This window comes from Martes martes, assembly GCF_963455335.1.
Source record: "Martes martes genome assembly, chromosome: 2".
Classification (NCBI taxonomy): Eukaryota; Metazoa; Chordata; class Mammalia; order Carnivora; family Mustelidae; genus Martes; species Martes martes.
The window spans coordinates 141972774-141986909 of NC_137889.1; the positions used below are offsets into that span (position 1 = coordinate 141972774).

At 61.4% G+C, this 14136-nt stretch overlaps 1 protein-coding gene across 2 annotated transcripts in view; it reads right to left on the reverse strand.

Moving 5' to 3' along the window:
* The window catches only part of HTRA3 (HtrA serine peptidase 3), a 29155-nt gene extending 16100 nt beyond the window's left edge, over window positions 1–13055 (reverse strand). For both annotated transcript variants that reach the window (XM_080830855.1, XM_080830856.1), the window contains exons 1-2: window positions 12482–13055; window positions 2205–2304 (exon numbers count right to left, since the gene is read on the reverse strand). In XM_080830855.1, the coding sequence (XP_080686981.1) occupies window positions 2205–2304; window positions 12482–12962 (581 nt within the window). In that variant the 5' untranslated portion in view covers window positions 12963–13055. The remainder of the gene's footprint in view (window positions 1–2204; window positions 2305–12481) is intronic.
* Between the last annotated feature and the right edge of the window lie 1081 nt (window positions 13056–14136).

Consider the following 14136-nt stretch of genomic DNA (forward strand, 5'->3'; position numbering starts at 1 on the left):
GGCGCCGTCCTCCAGGGGACTCAGGGCAGGGGACACTGGACCATGGCAGGTAGAGGGCACGCTTAGACACAGGCAGACATGCATCTGCTTCCGTTCATGGGATCCAAAGCTCCGAGGTCAGAATTCACGGATGCAGGACAATGCCCGAGCCTCCCTAGAGCCGAGAGGACCCCGGGCCATGGCCAGGATGCCAGGGAGGAGGGGCACCAGGCACAGCCCAGGACCCTCTCCACCACTCCAGAGGGGCCTGGATGGAGTGGGTCCTCAGTGCCTGAGGCCGCTTAGCAGAGGTGAGGGAGAAAGGGTAGCCCGAAGGGCCTGGGACTGTGCAGGGTAGAAGGAACAAGAGACGGGGGGATGTCTCAGGGAAGAGAGGGAGTGCAGAAAGGCTGCCTCGTGGGCAGGACCAGTGACAGGGGCTCACATCACCAAGTGCTCCGAGCCAGACACAAGTGATTTAATGCTCACAAACCCCCAACACGGGAGCAGGCCATGAGTTTACATGTGCAAATGCCGTGGCCTGGGACACGAAGGACTGGGCTGGGTCAGGCAGCCTGGCCACTGGGCCCCGGGGGGACCCTAACCTCTGTGTATACTCGCGGTCAGCTTCCGCCCTCGCCCAGCTCTGGGTGTGGCCCTGGGCAGGGCTGCACCTGACCTCCTACTGCGCCCACGGTCGGAGCTGGCACTGTCTGCAGGAGGAGCCCGAGGCAGCCGGCGGCCTCCTCCCCCAGGTCAGGGGTCACAGTGGAGGCTCACAGGCTCCGTGAGCATCTCATCTGTGTCTGGGATCTGGCCCGCTTGGTCTTGCCCACCCACCCTCCCCGGGACATGGGCCTCCAAGGCTGATGTGGCAAAGGCATCGCCATCTGCCCAGGCTGGACTGTAGTCAGCAATTAGCTGGCTCGGAGCCCGGTGCCCGGAGTCTTCTAGAAAGACACTGGCCCCGTCTGAGCCACTGGCAAGGCCAGGGACGTGCCACTTAGTGTGTCCAGTTGTAATTTCCTCAATGACATGTCTCGGGGTCTGGAGCCTGCAGAAAGGGCAGGAAGGGGTCAGCTCTGGGGCCTGAGAGACCTGGGGTCAAACCCTAACTGGGCCCTCGGCAGCTCTGGGAGCCTGGAGAGGATCCCCGGTCCCGGGTCCCCACCCAGGAAATGGGAACCTCAAAGCCTAGCATCTGGGGTTCAGCCATGTGTGAGAGCGGAAAGGGCCTCGGGGTGCAGGGTGTCAGTCAGTACGAAGGGCTGGGCCCCCCAGTCCTGACTTGGGGTGACTCGTGCCTGTGCCTGGCTCTCTCCTCTAAGAGGTGTGCACTCACTGGGGCTGTTGGGACACAGTTTGGCACAGCGGCCACCAGGGCTCAGAGCGCACAGTAGGTCCAAGGGCATTGCTATTCTGACAGGGCGCTTGTGGCATTGGCTGCTGGCCCCGTGGAGCACCAGCAGGGGTAAAGACAGTCCCTGCCCTCCAGAGACGGGGGGCGGTGATGCCCGGTGACAAGGGCTCCCACTGCGCAAGCGCCACGCCCAGTGAGCAGGGAGACCCGTACTAGGGTCAGAGATCAGGGCGTGAGTGATTCTGCCCCGCGCCCACCCCCCCAGGAACCCCCTTGGGCCACAGTGTTGACCTCATGACACCAGCCCGCCTCCACCACCCGGGGAAAGAGCTGTGCAAACACACAAGGCCCCAGCACCCTGGCCTGAGGCCATGGGGTGACCCTCCACTCTGGGGCACATGGGCCTGGCTCCCTCTGCTCCCTATCAGTGTGGAGGGGTTCAGACCCTGCATGCCTCATCAGGGTGGTTTGGTGGCCCCCTCCTCGCACACAGGGGCCAACACATGAGGTCAGCCAGAAGGAAGCAGCACTCAACTTGAGACGTCTTGCTGCCCGTGTCTTCTCTTTGGGGAGTAGACGTCGCGCTGGGAGGAGAACCCAGGATTCCACGGCCAATCGGACTCCAGGGCAGTGGTGCTTCCCAGCTCAGACACGCACTCCCTCCCTTCCCGCCATGGGACACCCTTGCTTAGCAAACCTGCAGCCTGGGGGGCTCCCCTTGGTGAGCAGACCAGAGGCAGAGAGGGGCGTCCCTCCCCGGGGGCACACGAACCGGAGATGTCCACGAGGCCCACCCACCCCACATGCACCTGACTTCACCCACCCCAGGGCTAGAATGGGGGGCTGCTGGGAGGGGCTCATGCACCTCAGGAAGAGCTCTATGTGGACCACGGCCGGTGCGATCTTTTCCACCACGTCCGCGATGAAGTTGAACTTGTACCGCGGGCTGGTCAGCTGGTGGAGACCTGCACTAGCAGAAAGAACCAGGCACCTCAGTGAGACACGGACACCACCAAGAGCACCCCAAACCCCCACCCAGGGGGGACGCTCCACCAGGGAAGGACCCCACGGGACTCAGAACCCCTCAGGGATACCCCACACTGTCCAGTGACACCCAGACATTGAGGAGGGGTCTTCCTGCTGAACTCCCTCTTGTTACCTCCCTGATGCCACCGGGCAGGCTGGGACACTCTCCCTCAGCTGCTGGCAGTAACCTGACATTCTGACATTTGAGCTAGATCTCGGCCAGCCCCCAGGGCCCTGACCCTTTCTCGGATAGACAGCAGTGCCGTGGCATGAGGCAACCATCCTCTCCCCCGTCCCCTGCGGCTCTGGCCCGTCCCTCCAGCCCTTGGGCTGGAGCAGTGATCGGGCAAGGGTCCAGCAGGGGCCCCTGTCTCGCCCCCCGGTCTGGCCACAGCGTGAACCCCTCCTGGGCCCTGTGGGACTCCGGATGTCTGAGTCGCCAGGGCCCCCCATCCAACTTGGCCATGCCCCAGTGCGACTTGCCGGGCGGTTCACGAACTCCTCTGGAACCCTCGAGGGCTCAGATTTCTGCTGCTGTCAGCAGCAGGGGCAGCTCCTGCCAGGACCACAGGCCTGAGGGATGTGGGTGGCACGGGGCCCACACCCCTTTGGTCTCCCTTGCTCGGCCATGTGCCGAGGCCTCTCAGGTCCCCACGGGAGACTGGTGACCCCTGGAACCCATGCTGCCCGGCACTGTTTGTGATCGGTCCCCGAGTGAGCGGATGGCTGGAGCTGGACACGTGCCGGGCTTGGCGGGGAACCCCCGCCTGCAGCTGTGCGGCTTTAGGCAAGCCACTCACCCTCTCTGAGCCTTAACTGCTGGTCTGAAAATGAGATGGAGGATGCCCCCTTCCCCAACCGCCCCTGCTGACCCGTGGGAACTAGGTATGAGTGTGACTTGCAGGGGTGAGGTTCCTGCCCGGGGGGCCCACCATGCCCCCAGCACCCGTGTGGGTGAGCCAGCAGGGCTCAGCCTGCTAAGTCTAGTTCCGCAGCTGAGGTTGTTCTCAGTCTCTGGGAGGCATGAGGATCTAGTGAGACTCTGGTTTTTGGTTTTGTCCAGAGGCTTGGTGAGTATGCCCACCCCGCGTGCCCCATAAACATGTGTGGGCACACGCAGGCCCCCCCCACATCCCGACCACCCTCCCCACGTTGAGGGGGGCAGCCAGGGTGGGGGCCCCTGCCTCCCCCTCAAAGGTGGGGTGACCGTGTGGCTCACTGACATGCATCCTCCTGCCCAAAGATGCAGGTTGAGTTGGAGAAGCATGTTGTGAGCTCTGGCCAGGGGCCCTTCCCTTTAGGGGTCCCTCACCCATCCCCAGTGCCTCCCCATGCCCCGACTCCCCATTATGCCCAGAGTGGGACTCTGGGTGGGTCAGGAGAGGGCTCGCCTTAGGCTCCAAGGTCGGGGTGGAGAGGAGGCCCCACCCACCAATTCTGTGACGTCTGCCTCTCAGCGAGGGACACAGGGGCCCAGGCCACTGCGGTCAGCCTAAACCAAAGGCGGCCTGTGCAGGGATGGCCGGAGCCCATCTGGGAGACGGGACCTGTTGTCAGCCAGCCCCTCGCCCACCCAACTGTAGGCAGCCAGGGGCTACCCTGCCTGGGAGCCTTCCCCCCCAGTTGGCAAAACCCTTGGAGGGGTGGGATCTGAGCTTCAGGGCTCACAGTAACAAGGGCCCCAGGGGCTGTCCCATGCATTGATTTCCACGCAGGACTGCCAATCATCCCCGAAACTCTGCAGGCGTAGCCAACCGTCAGCTGTGGGGGCTAAGGCCAGCTCTGTCCCCCTACCTCAAGGCGCCTGGGAGCCCAAACCCTGTTCTTGCCTCCAGGCAGAGGGAAGGAAACCAGCCACAGAAACTGCTGGCTTGTCCGGGTTCTGGTCTCTGACGGGACCAGGACACTCCTCACCAGGTCATTTCTGTGGCCCCAGGCACAGAGGATCCCTGTCCCGGGCCCTTCTCCCTTCCATGGGTGGGCGCTTGGCAGAGTCTGCACCTCTCCCACGTGTGCTGGGCTCACCCTGGCCAAGGTGAATGCCCACCATGCTGTGCTGGGGCGGGCAGTCCCCGCCCATTGGGCCATTTACTCTAAGTCTCTGCTCTATCACCTGCCTCCCTGTGCCTCACCCACACAGACCATTCCCCACTGCTCCCTAGCAAGATGCTCCCTCTTGTCTGGGGGAACAACTCAAATCCCACCTCCTCCAGGCAGGCCCCCAGCACAATGAGTTTCTCCCTCCCGGAGGGTTTCCCAGCACAGTGCCCTGCCCATGGCACGCCCTCTCATGTGGGGCATTCAAGTGACCAGCCAGGCACAGCCCAGGGGTGACAGCGGATGGGGCAGAGGGAAGCCCAGCGACACCTCGAGCCAAGTTCCAGGGACTTCAGAGCCTGAGCCTGACCTGAGCCAGGGCCTGGGGCACCCCGGTGGGGCTCCAGGGTCAGCCAGCTGGGGACCTGGGCCCTGCCAGGTCCTGTCCCTTTAAGCAGACCTACCGTGGTGGGCGGTGGGGAGGGGGGTGGTGGGGCGGGGCAGGGCCTGTTTCCTGGTCCTCCTCCCCACACAGAGATGAATCACCCCATGAATCAGTGGGCAGGGAGGACTCGGTTCCCACCGCTTCTTTCCACATGAAAACCTTGGGCCCCACGGCTGGAAAGCAGACTCTGTTTATTTGGGGTTTTGACAATCCCTCCCCCACCCCATCCTCCAGCCAAAGTTCTGAAGTCAACAGTCAGTCCCGACCAGATTCAGCTGTTAGCATTTTGTTTTGTTTTGTTTTCAAAAATAAACTGTAATTCACAGGCTTTGGAAGTTCTAGTCAGGAGGAATTTGACACAGGGCGAAGCAATCAAGGCCAGGTGTCCTGTGGCGCCTCTGGGGAGAGGACGGGGCACAGCCAGGATGGGAGCGCCTGGGACCAGGGGAGGCAGGAAGAGAAGCTGGGCTTCTGGGCTCCGCCCCAACATTCTTGCGCCTGCAGAGCTCAGGGATAGGCTGTGCACTGCGCAAAACCGTTCTTAACAAAGATCACAGTGTGACTAGCTTCCCTTGGAGTTGTGCAGTGCACAGCCTGCCCAACTGTATGCACTAGCCCTCCAGCACATAATGCACAGCCAGGACTGAGACCCAGTTCTGTTACTCTAACTCTGAGGTCACTGTCCTTATTCTATCAGAAAAGCCTCCACCTATCTAACCCAGTGGTTAGCTATGAACTGGGATGGGAGGGCTGTCTGCAGATGACCTCAAAGCCCCACCTGTGCCCATCTGTCCATAATGCTAAACAGCCTGTGGACCAGATGACAACATCTTATCAGTGCGTTGAGGGACCCGGGCATCTGGGTTCCATCTGCATCTGCAGCCTCACCTGCTGCCCCTCTCCCCCAGACCCCCAACTCCGGTTCCCTCTGTCAGGAATGCCCCTTCCCTCATCCTTCAAGCCGGGGCCAGCACACCTTGTCTGGGGAGACTGCCCCGACTTGGCAGGCTCAGTGACCGCTCTCACCCCTCTGGGTCTCACAGCCCCTCATGACCCCTCCCAAGGCGTGCCCCTCTGACGGTCCCTATGGCCTGGACACCCCCATTCCACAGCACTGAGCAGGGAGCAGGGAGAGAACACATGAATAAGCAAGGAGTGCATGAAGGCTCTGTGGGGACAAATGCACCATCTCAGGGGCCCCTCCACGGCCCCCAGCGCCCCCCTCCCAAAGGCCCTACTCGCCCACCAGGGGCAGGCTTTGAAGCCCCAGGAGCCGTCTCCCGGGTTTAACTAGTTCCCAGAACAGTTCCCTGTGTTTTTCTTGCTCTTGAAAACTTGCCTGTCCCCATGTGACAATCTCCCCACCCAGCCAGGAACAGGGGTCTCAGATCCCACTGTGGCTCCCAGGGGGCAAGGTGCTGCTGTCTGTGGCCCTCGGCCCCAGGCTCCTGCCCTTGGATGCAGGGCTCCACCCGCATGAGTCCCGCCCAGCAGCCGCATACAGGGAGCTCCGGGCATTTATGAGACCAGTGAAGTCTCAAAGCCCTTATGCGAGGCAGGATCTTTGCCCATTTCACAGACCAGGAGACCCACCCACTAAGGCCCAGAGCCAGGTCCCTTGACGCTGACCCCAGGTGCCTCCTCTGTTCCGGGCTGGTCCTCCTTAGCCAGTGATGGGTTGTCCTGCCCAGGGGCGCCCAGCTTGGCCAGACTTCGACTTGGGGTCAGTCTGGATCTTCTAATGTGCCAGCCTCATGGAGGAGGGGCTCTGCCACCAGCTTATCTGACCTTTATCGAAAGGGTAACCTGGAAGCCAAGGTGGGGTCAGCCTGTAGCTCTCCTCTGACAAGAAACCCTTCCTGCCCTAACTGCTCCAGCGGATGACTCCACTGGGCCCAGGCTCCCCAGCTGGGTTGTGCACTGAACAAGGACCGTGGAATTCCCTTGGACACAGGGCAGCCTTTCCATGAACACTGCCTTCCAGCATGTTCCTTCCTCTACTATCTCTCCTCTCCAACAAATTCATGTCAGAAACACCCACTTGTTGGTATTGAGGTCTATTCATACTCAAGTGTGTTAGCTTTAATGCCTCACCTCACTGATTGTCCAGTGACCCAGCCAGAAAGGTCCCATTTCACAGATGAATCCGAGGTGCAGAGAGCTTAGGAGACTTGCAGATGGGGTAGCTGGGACTCACCGCCGAGCACTTGGACGTGAGAACAGAACTGAGTCTCAGTACTGGCTCTGCCTACCATGCACTACAGGGGCTGAAGCATACAGTTGGGCACATTGTGCACTGCATAACTCCAAGGGTTCTCTGGCTCCTTCTTACACTAGACATGGTGTTCGGTTTAGGGCACATTCATGTATGTCCCAGCCACATCTTCACTGCGCTGAGGACAAGGAGTCTGTGACTTTATTCTCTTTCTTACCAGTTTATCTAACACCGTTATCAAAATCAAACAGGAAAGCCACTTCCTCAAGGCGCTGAAGGTTGGCCCGGTGTACAGAGCCACAGATGGAGACTCAGGGGGCCTGGGCTTGGGCAGAGCTGTCCCTCCCCACCTGGGGTAGGTCTGGCCCCGGCTGAGCTTTTTCTTATAGAGGGCCATGACAACAAGACCTGAATAATGCATGTGTAAGGCTTTGACAGCCCGAAGACAAGCCTGGTGTCTCACCCTTGACCTTGGTAAACCTGATGGTTTTCTTCCTTAAAGCAAGGCCTGGGAGGAGGTGATACTCAGACCCTAGGGCAGGACATGCCACCCACTTAACCAGGTGCCTGCCACGGACACGTGGACGTGGTCGCTCACCAGCCAGTCTGTTGCCACGGACGCCAAGGTGCCCCCTATACCTGATCAGCCCACCGACCAGCCCCCGTCAGACATCCTCAGGTCTCATCAGCTCTCCCTACCCAGGGCACTGGCCTCCCTCCCACTGGCTGGGCCCCGTCTGTATTCTGCACACCTGTTACCCATAAACCTTCGGTGGCTCTTTGCCTCCTGAGGATGGGTCACCCTCACAGTGTTTCCTGCCATCCTTCTCTGCACAGGTGCTCTTTGTGCCCACCTCTAAATGGCTGTCTATATGCCACGTCCTCTAGGAAGCCCTAGTGCAGTGAGGTTCAGTGCAGTGAGGTTCTGCATAGTCATCTGTCCCTCACGAGACAGGAGTGGGGATTTCATAGGGACCTGCTAACAGGGATGAAGCCAGGCAGGAAGGGGAGGCCAGGTGGCATCAGAAATCTGTGCCTGGTTGGTCTTGAAGGCAGTGGGAGCCATGGCTGGGCTTTGAGCAGGGAGATCCAAGTCTTACGACACTCGCCTTGGACTGCTGTGTGGAGGTGCAGGGCCCGGGGAGAAGCCTGAGCAGGCAGACTCCAGGGGACCCCGGCCGTCCCTCCAGGCTGACATCAAGAGCACAGAGGGTTGGGGTGCTCCCTGGGCCCCACCCCGGTCAGAGAATCCAGCTGCTCAGCACCCCGGTCTCTGCTTCCCCCTCTGATGGGGCTCCTGGCTCTGCCGTCCAGCGTGTGGGCAGGCGGAGAAGGACGGGAAGCGTCACACTGCCTGGTCCCCGTGGCTGAATTCCAAGACATGCGCAGGAAGCCACGAAGGGGATTATAACTCAAACACCGAGCAAAGCTCTTAAATAAATAAAACAGGGAGAGACGCCGTCGGAACCTGCACTGGGCTTGCACAATCCAGGCAGATTATCGAACACCAGTTGTGAACTGCCCTCGGGCTCTAAGTTTTGAATTAATTGTGAGTGCAGAGACCTGTGTGTCTGCAGTTGGGGGCAGGGAGGTTTTGTGGGTCACGGGGCTCTGCTTGGGGGGACAAGGAAGCCTCCTCTCCCTACAGACACGCTGAGCACATTCATCTCCATGTTTACCCAGCTAGTCGCCCGGCCGCCTGTGGAGACGGGGCTCCGCAGAGCTCCTGGAAGGGTAGTGAGCCCTCTTCCCTAGGGGGCAGGCAAGGAGGGTCCGAGGGTCAGAGGGTCATAGGGGATTCGCCTGTCGCACAGATGATCCATTCACTCCACAGTCCCTACTGTGTGCCAGGTGCTGGAGTGGGCCTGGTAAAGAATCAAGGCCAGACTCCCACCCTGTGAGGGTCAGAGCTGGTGAGACAGAGATACGGCAGAGAAGCCTGGTCCCACTGGTGAAGAGAGGGTCTGCAGGGACCCTAGGGTGGGCTCATGGTGCTGAGGAAGTGGTTGCCTGGGCGTAGTGGTCAGGGAAGGCAGCTCGGGGGTGGTAGGACATCTAGGCCCAGACAGATGAGGATGTGGTTCCATGAAGGTGAGGGAACAGGCATCTGAGGCTGCATGCACAGCACGTGCAAGGGCCCTGTGGCAGGGAGCAGGTGGGTGGGAGGGAGCACGGAGGGTGAGGTGGCCCTACGAGGTGGGAGGGGCCAGACAGCACAGGGCCTCATGGGTTATTCAGCACTGGGGAGTTGCTGAGGGTGGTCCTGCTGGGGACCAGCAGAATGGATTGATCTAGGTTATTGGGGCCACTGTGTGGAAGGATGAGGGAGGTGGGCCAAGAACGGCTCGGGGTCAGGTTCCAGGGAGAGCTGAGGGTTCACCTGTGGGTGGAAGTAAGGAGCCAGGGGAAGGTGACATGACAAACACGTGTGTCCTAAACTTGCCGGCTGAGGAACACGGCCAGCAGAGACACAGGATTCCTGCCCAGGGACGAGCCAGGCACTGGGGACTGGACCCCCATTGTCAGTGCCTGGACATCCGAAGGCAGGCCACGGTGAAGGATGGTGAGCTGGCAGGAGTTCTGTGCGGGAAACCCTGGGATGGGCAGCCCCTTGCTGGACGGAACGTGTGACATCACCCACCCACCTCCGGCCAGACCCTCGGAAGGGCAGGGGCAGAGTGGACGATGCTGCCAGTGATACTCGATGGAGGCTGAACCCCGTGGAGCCAGGGACCCCGGCCTGACCAGGACTCTGGAGCTTGGGGACCCTGCTGCCCCCATCTGCAGAAGAAAGCCTGGGCCCCGTGATAGCGCAGCTTTCAGAGCCAGCCAGACCAGGGTCCTGGCCTGGCTCGGTCGCTTCCTGGCCCGGTGAACTCACACCGATCACCTGACTGCTCTTTTCCTCCCTGAGTGCATCTGTGCCGTGCAAAGGGCCAGACTGGCAGAGGCAGGTAAACAGCGCAAGCCAGGGACTCCAGTGCAGCAACCATTCCCTACAGACTGGGTTTAGCGCAGGGAACTGGCAGAAACCTGGTATCTGCGGTCCTCAACCATGGGTGATGCTGACAGCACAGGCCCCAGGAGTGAGGGTGGGCCCACAGAGACCAGAATATGCCCCATGGGCACGGACCCCAGCCCCACACTACCGAGGCCTCCCCACCTGCCTCTCGCAGGCCCCAGATCCCTCCCGGGGCCCTTGGCCAGGTCAGGGCTGCGGTCTCCTATGCCTGTGAGGCTGCTCCTTCTGCCTCTGCTTTGCTCTGGTCCCTCCTGTCCGCCCCATCCTCTGCCAGGAGAGCTCCGTCTGGCTCACCTTCTGCAGCTCAGCACAGAAGCCAACCTGGCTGGGTAGACCAGACACGGTGGGGGTCCTAACACAGATAAGTCGTCTGCCGAGGGTGCTAATGTACCCACAGGGCTCACGATCCCTGTCACGGTTCTCCCCGGCACTTGTCACTGCAGAAGAGGAAACCGGGGTCCACAGCGTGTCTAAGGCCCCACGTGAGAGCCCCAGCCCTTGACCTTGTGCGGGCAGCCCCCTCCTGCCTGCCGACTGACCTCTGCACTTGTCTGGGGTCAGGCTCCTCCCAGCTTCTTACCGCCCTCATGTCGAGGTTGTTCCGGGCATGGATGGGGGCCCGTGTCGCCAGCTGGACACACACACAAGGTGCTTTACAAATGGGGCCTCTATCCTCAAGAAATGTGGGTTCTGAAATGCTTGGGACCCTCCCTTCCCCAGCCCTGGAGCCTTATTCTAGTAGTGTCCCTCACAAGAAGTAGTCAGGGTTGGGGGCCCCATGGACACAAGCAAGCTGTCTCTCGGAGCCATTTGCCCGAAGTAGGGCAGCCAGTGCCAAGCCCCTGGGCGGATGGGCCATAGCGAGCGCTCATTCAATGCCAACGCCCGTCTCAGACACTCCGCAGGGCACCCCGCCTCCATCCCTCGCTCTCCGGGGCACAGTATAAACACAGATCTGACCCTATCACCCTCACCTTCCTTAAAGCCCTTCACCGGCTCCCCCAAATAATCACATTTAATCCTACACAGTCTTCCCAGACCGGGCTCCCCAGAACCCCAGGGTGCCCGGAAGAGCGCATACGTGTTCTGCCAGGAAAACCCTGGGTTTTATGATTGTGCGTGTGCGTTTGTGTGTTTTCCTCACTGCAGGTTCTCTCAGAACTTCTGATAGACTCAAAGCTAGTGTGAATCAGCACCGCACGGATGGTGTTTATGCTCCTAAACTTTTCGGGCTGTGAGACACTCATTTTCAGAATACCAGACCCAACCCGGGGAAGTCTGGCCTACGGGATGGAGTCTAAGCCAATGACAGGACAGTCGTGGCCGCTCGTCCCCCCATCCCCGCCAGCTTGCCCAGCCGTGGCTGTTGCCCCCCAACCCCCAACCCCATTCCATGCCAGCTATTCCTGGCTCCGTGCTCTCCACGTGGGGCCTCACGCTCTACCCCCTTCCTAGAGAACCGTTCCCTACCACTACCTGGAGGACCTGTCCCCCCTCATCCGTGGGATTCAGTTCAGATGCTCCTCACCCCCAAAGTCTTCTCAGCACCCTAGGCAGCTAGGCTCCCCACCGTGCTCCTAGGGCCCGGCAAAGCTGGGCCCCGTGGTCAGCGTCTCCCCCCAACGGCTGTAAACTGAGGGCACACACAGGGCTCTACTCATCTCCGTGAACTTGGGGCTCAGCACCCAGCACACGGCGACCGTGCATGGGTCCCTACTGAACTGACTTCCTAAGAGGTGCCCTCAACCAATAAAGGGGCAGCAGGGTTTTCTAGCATTTTCTTCCAGGCTCAGGGTCCAACGGTGCGGCAAGAAGCAGTCCTGGGTGAGCTGCGGGTGGGGGGAGGCTGTCCCAGGGTCTGAAGGGACAAAGGAAGTCCCCCCTCAGCAGCCTGTCCCAGGAGGCACCAAGCCACGCAGAGACCCCACACCCTCTCTCACCATTCCCAAGCAGCCCCCTGGAGACTTGAACTCTAAGTGCCGCTAAAAAGAAAGGAAACACTGGATGCCGCTCAAGAGAACATCCGTTCTGGGTTAGATTCAAGCCCAGGAAAGATTGCTTCCCAGCCAGCACCGGGACAGAGCAGGAATTATGGGACCAGCCAAAACCAGACACAAGACAGGTATGTTTTGACCAGGCCAGAGAGACACAGGGAAGGAAGGAGCTAGACCAGACCCCCTGGGTGATCAGGAGGGCACCGGGTTTCACCCTTCACGACTTCTGCGACTTTGGGCCTCAGTTTCCCCACCCGCAAGGCCAGGAATCCGGTTAGATAATTTCTGCCCATCCTGCACAGCCAGTGCGGACCTCGTGTTTCCTCCCCAGCTCTGCGTCTCAGTTTCCTCGTGGGGCACGTTTAGTCCCACCCCCTGCCCGTTGCCCCAGCACAGCGCTTACCCGATGGGCAGGCGCCCTTCTGCAGCTGGCGCACGGGGGTCCCCGAGAGCTCCAGCGCGCGCCGGCTGGCCGCCTGCAGCGCGCATACGTTGGTGTAGGTGTGCCCGTCGGTGCCGCACACAGCGTGTGCCCAGCGGCAGCGGCACACGCCCCGCGTGCACTCCAGGCTCTCCCCGCAGGGCGAGTCAAGAGGGCGGCCGCACGGCTCGCCCTCGCGGGCCGCGCACACCAGGCAGCAGTTGCACAGATCGGGCACGTAGCCGCCGGGGCAGCGGGGACTCGGGCACCGCGACACGTCGCAGCGCGCAGGACACGGCGCCGCTGGGGGTTCCCGGGCCAGCGCCAGCGCGGCCAGCGCGGCCAGGAGCAGCGCGCGCGCCGGCATAGCTGCGGCACCGGGGGCGGGCGGCAGCGCGAGGGACCGGCCGGGGCCGGGCGGCAGCCGCTTGCGGAGGGGACAGGGCCCGGCGCGCGGCCACATGCGCGGGCGGCTCAGGCGGGCGGGCCGCGGGGCCACAGGGACATGCCGCGCTCCCGGACCTCAGAGGCGCCCGCTCCTTCTCGGCCGACGCTCAGCGCGCTCGGGGCCCCAGCGCATTTAAAGGCGCGCGCGGCCCGCCCTCGCTGAGAGGGGCGGCTTGGCCCCTCCGCCAGCCCCGCCCTGGGCCTTCCCCGCCTGGACCCACCCGCCCAGAGGCAGTGGCGGGACTAGCCTGCCTGGTCTGGGAAAGGCGGGATATAGGTCAGCTGGCGGGCCGAGAGGCGCGGCCGCGCGGGGCGGAGGGGACCTCAAGGCACAGGCCTGGGGCCCTCGCAGAATCCTTGTGCCCGCCCTGTCGGTGTCCAGGGTTCCAAGGACTAGAGCTACTCCTCTCCCCAGGGACGTGGGCAAGTCAGTTCTCCCTGCTCCTCCCCATTGCGCTCTCCTCCCCCAGCTCCAGCGCTGGAGGGCAGATGTCACCCCTCCTGGCTTCCCACCTCCACTGGGGATACACCTTCCAGAAGGAACAACCTTGTGCCTGACTTCTGTCCTCACTCTTTACAGCTTGGAGGATGTGACCATCTGTCTGCCTGGGGGTTCCAGTCCCAGCTCTCTGTGCTCTCTGACCCTGGGAGTGGGTTACAGCTCTGTGCCTCGGTTTCCCCCTGCACAGAAGGGCAATGAAGAGCCCTTTGCTCCTTCCCAGGATTGCTGGGAGGACCCCAAAGGAAGGGGTGGGTGATGTAGGCAGGAACGGGGCTAGGAGTTGGCAGAGGGCACCCCAGGAGCTGGCCACCACCTGGTTAGAGGCTCCGGAAGCAGAGGCAAATCAGAGTGGCAACTCATTGCACAAGAGAAAACGTGTATGTGCAGACCCTGGACCTGGGGGTCCTCATCCTGTAATGCCTGGGAAGGCTGGCTCGCAGCACGATGCTTTTTAAAAAAATTCTTAAAACAAACTGCACAGCGTTAGAAGGGATACAGCACTACCAGAACACAGGCATTAAGTATACAGAACGACAAATCAGTCTGTGATATATACACGGGCTTCTGGGTGAGCGTGTTCAGTGACAACATCTGGTCAGTGGCGGGTCACCAGCCAAGATTTCCAGGCAGTGCTGAGCAGAAGGGATTCTTGGGGGAGGGGGTGCTGCAGCAGCCAGCGTGGCCTGGA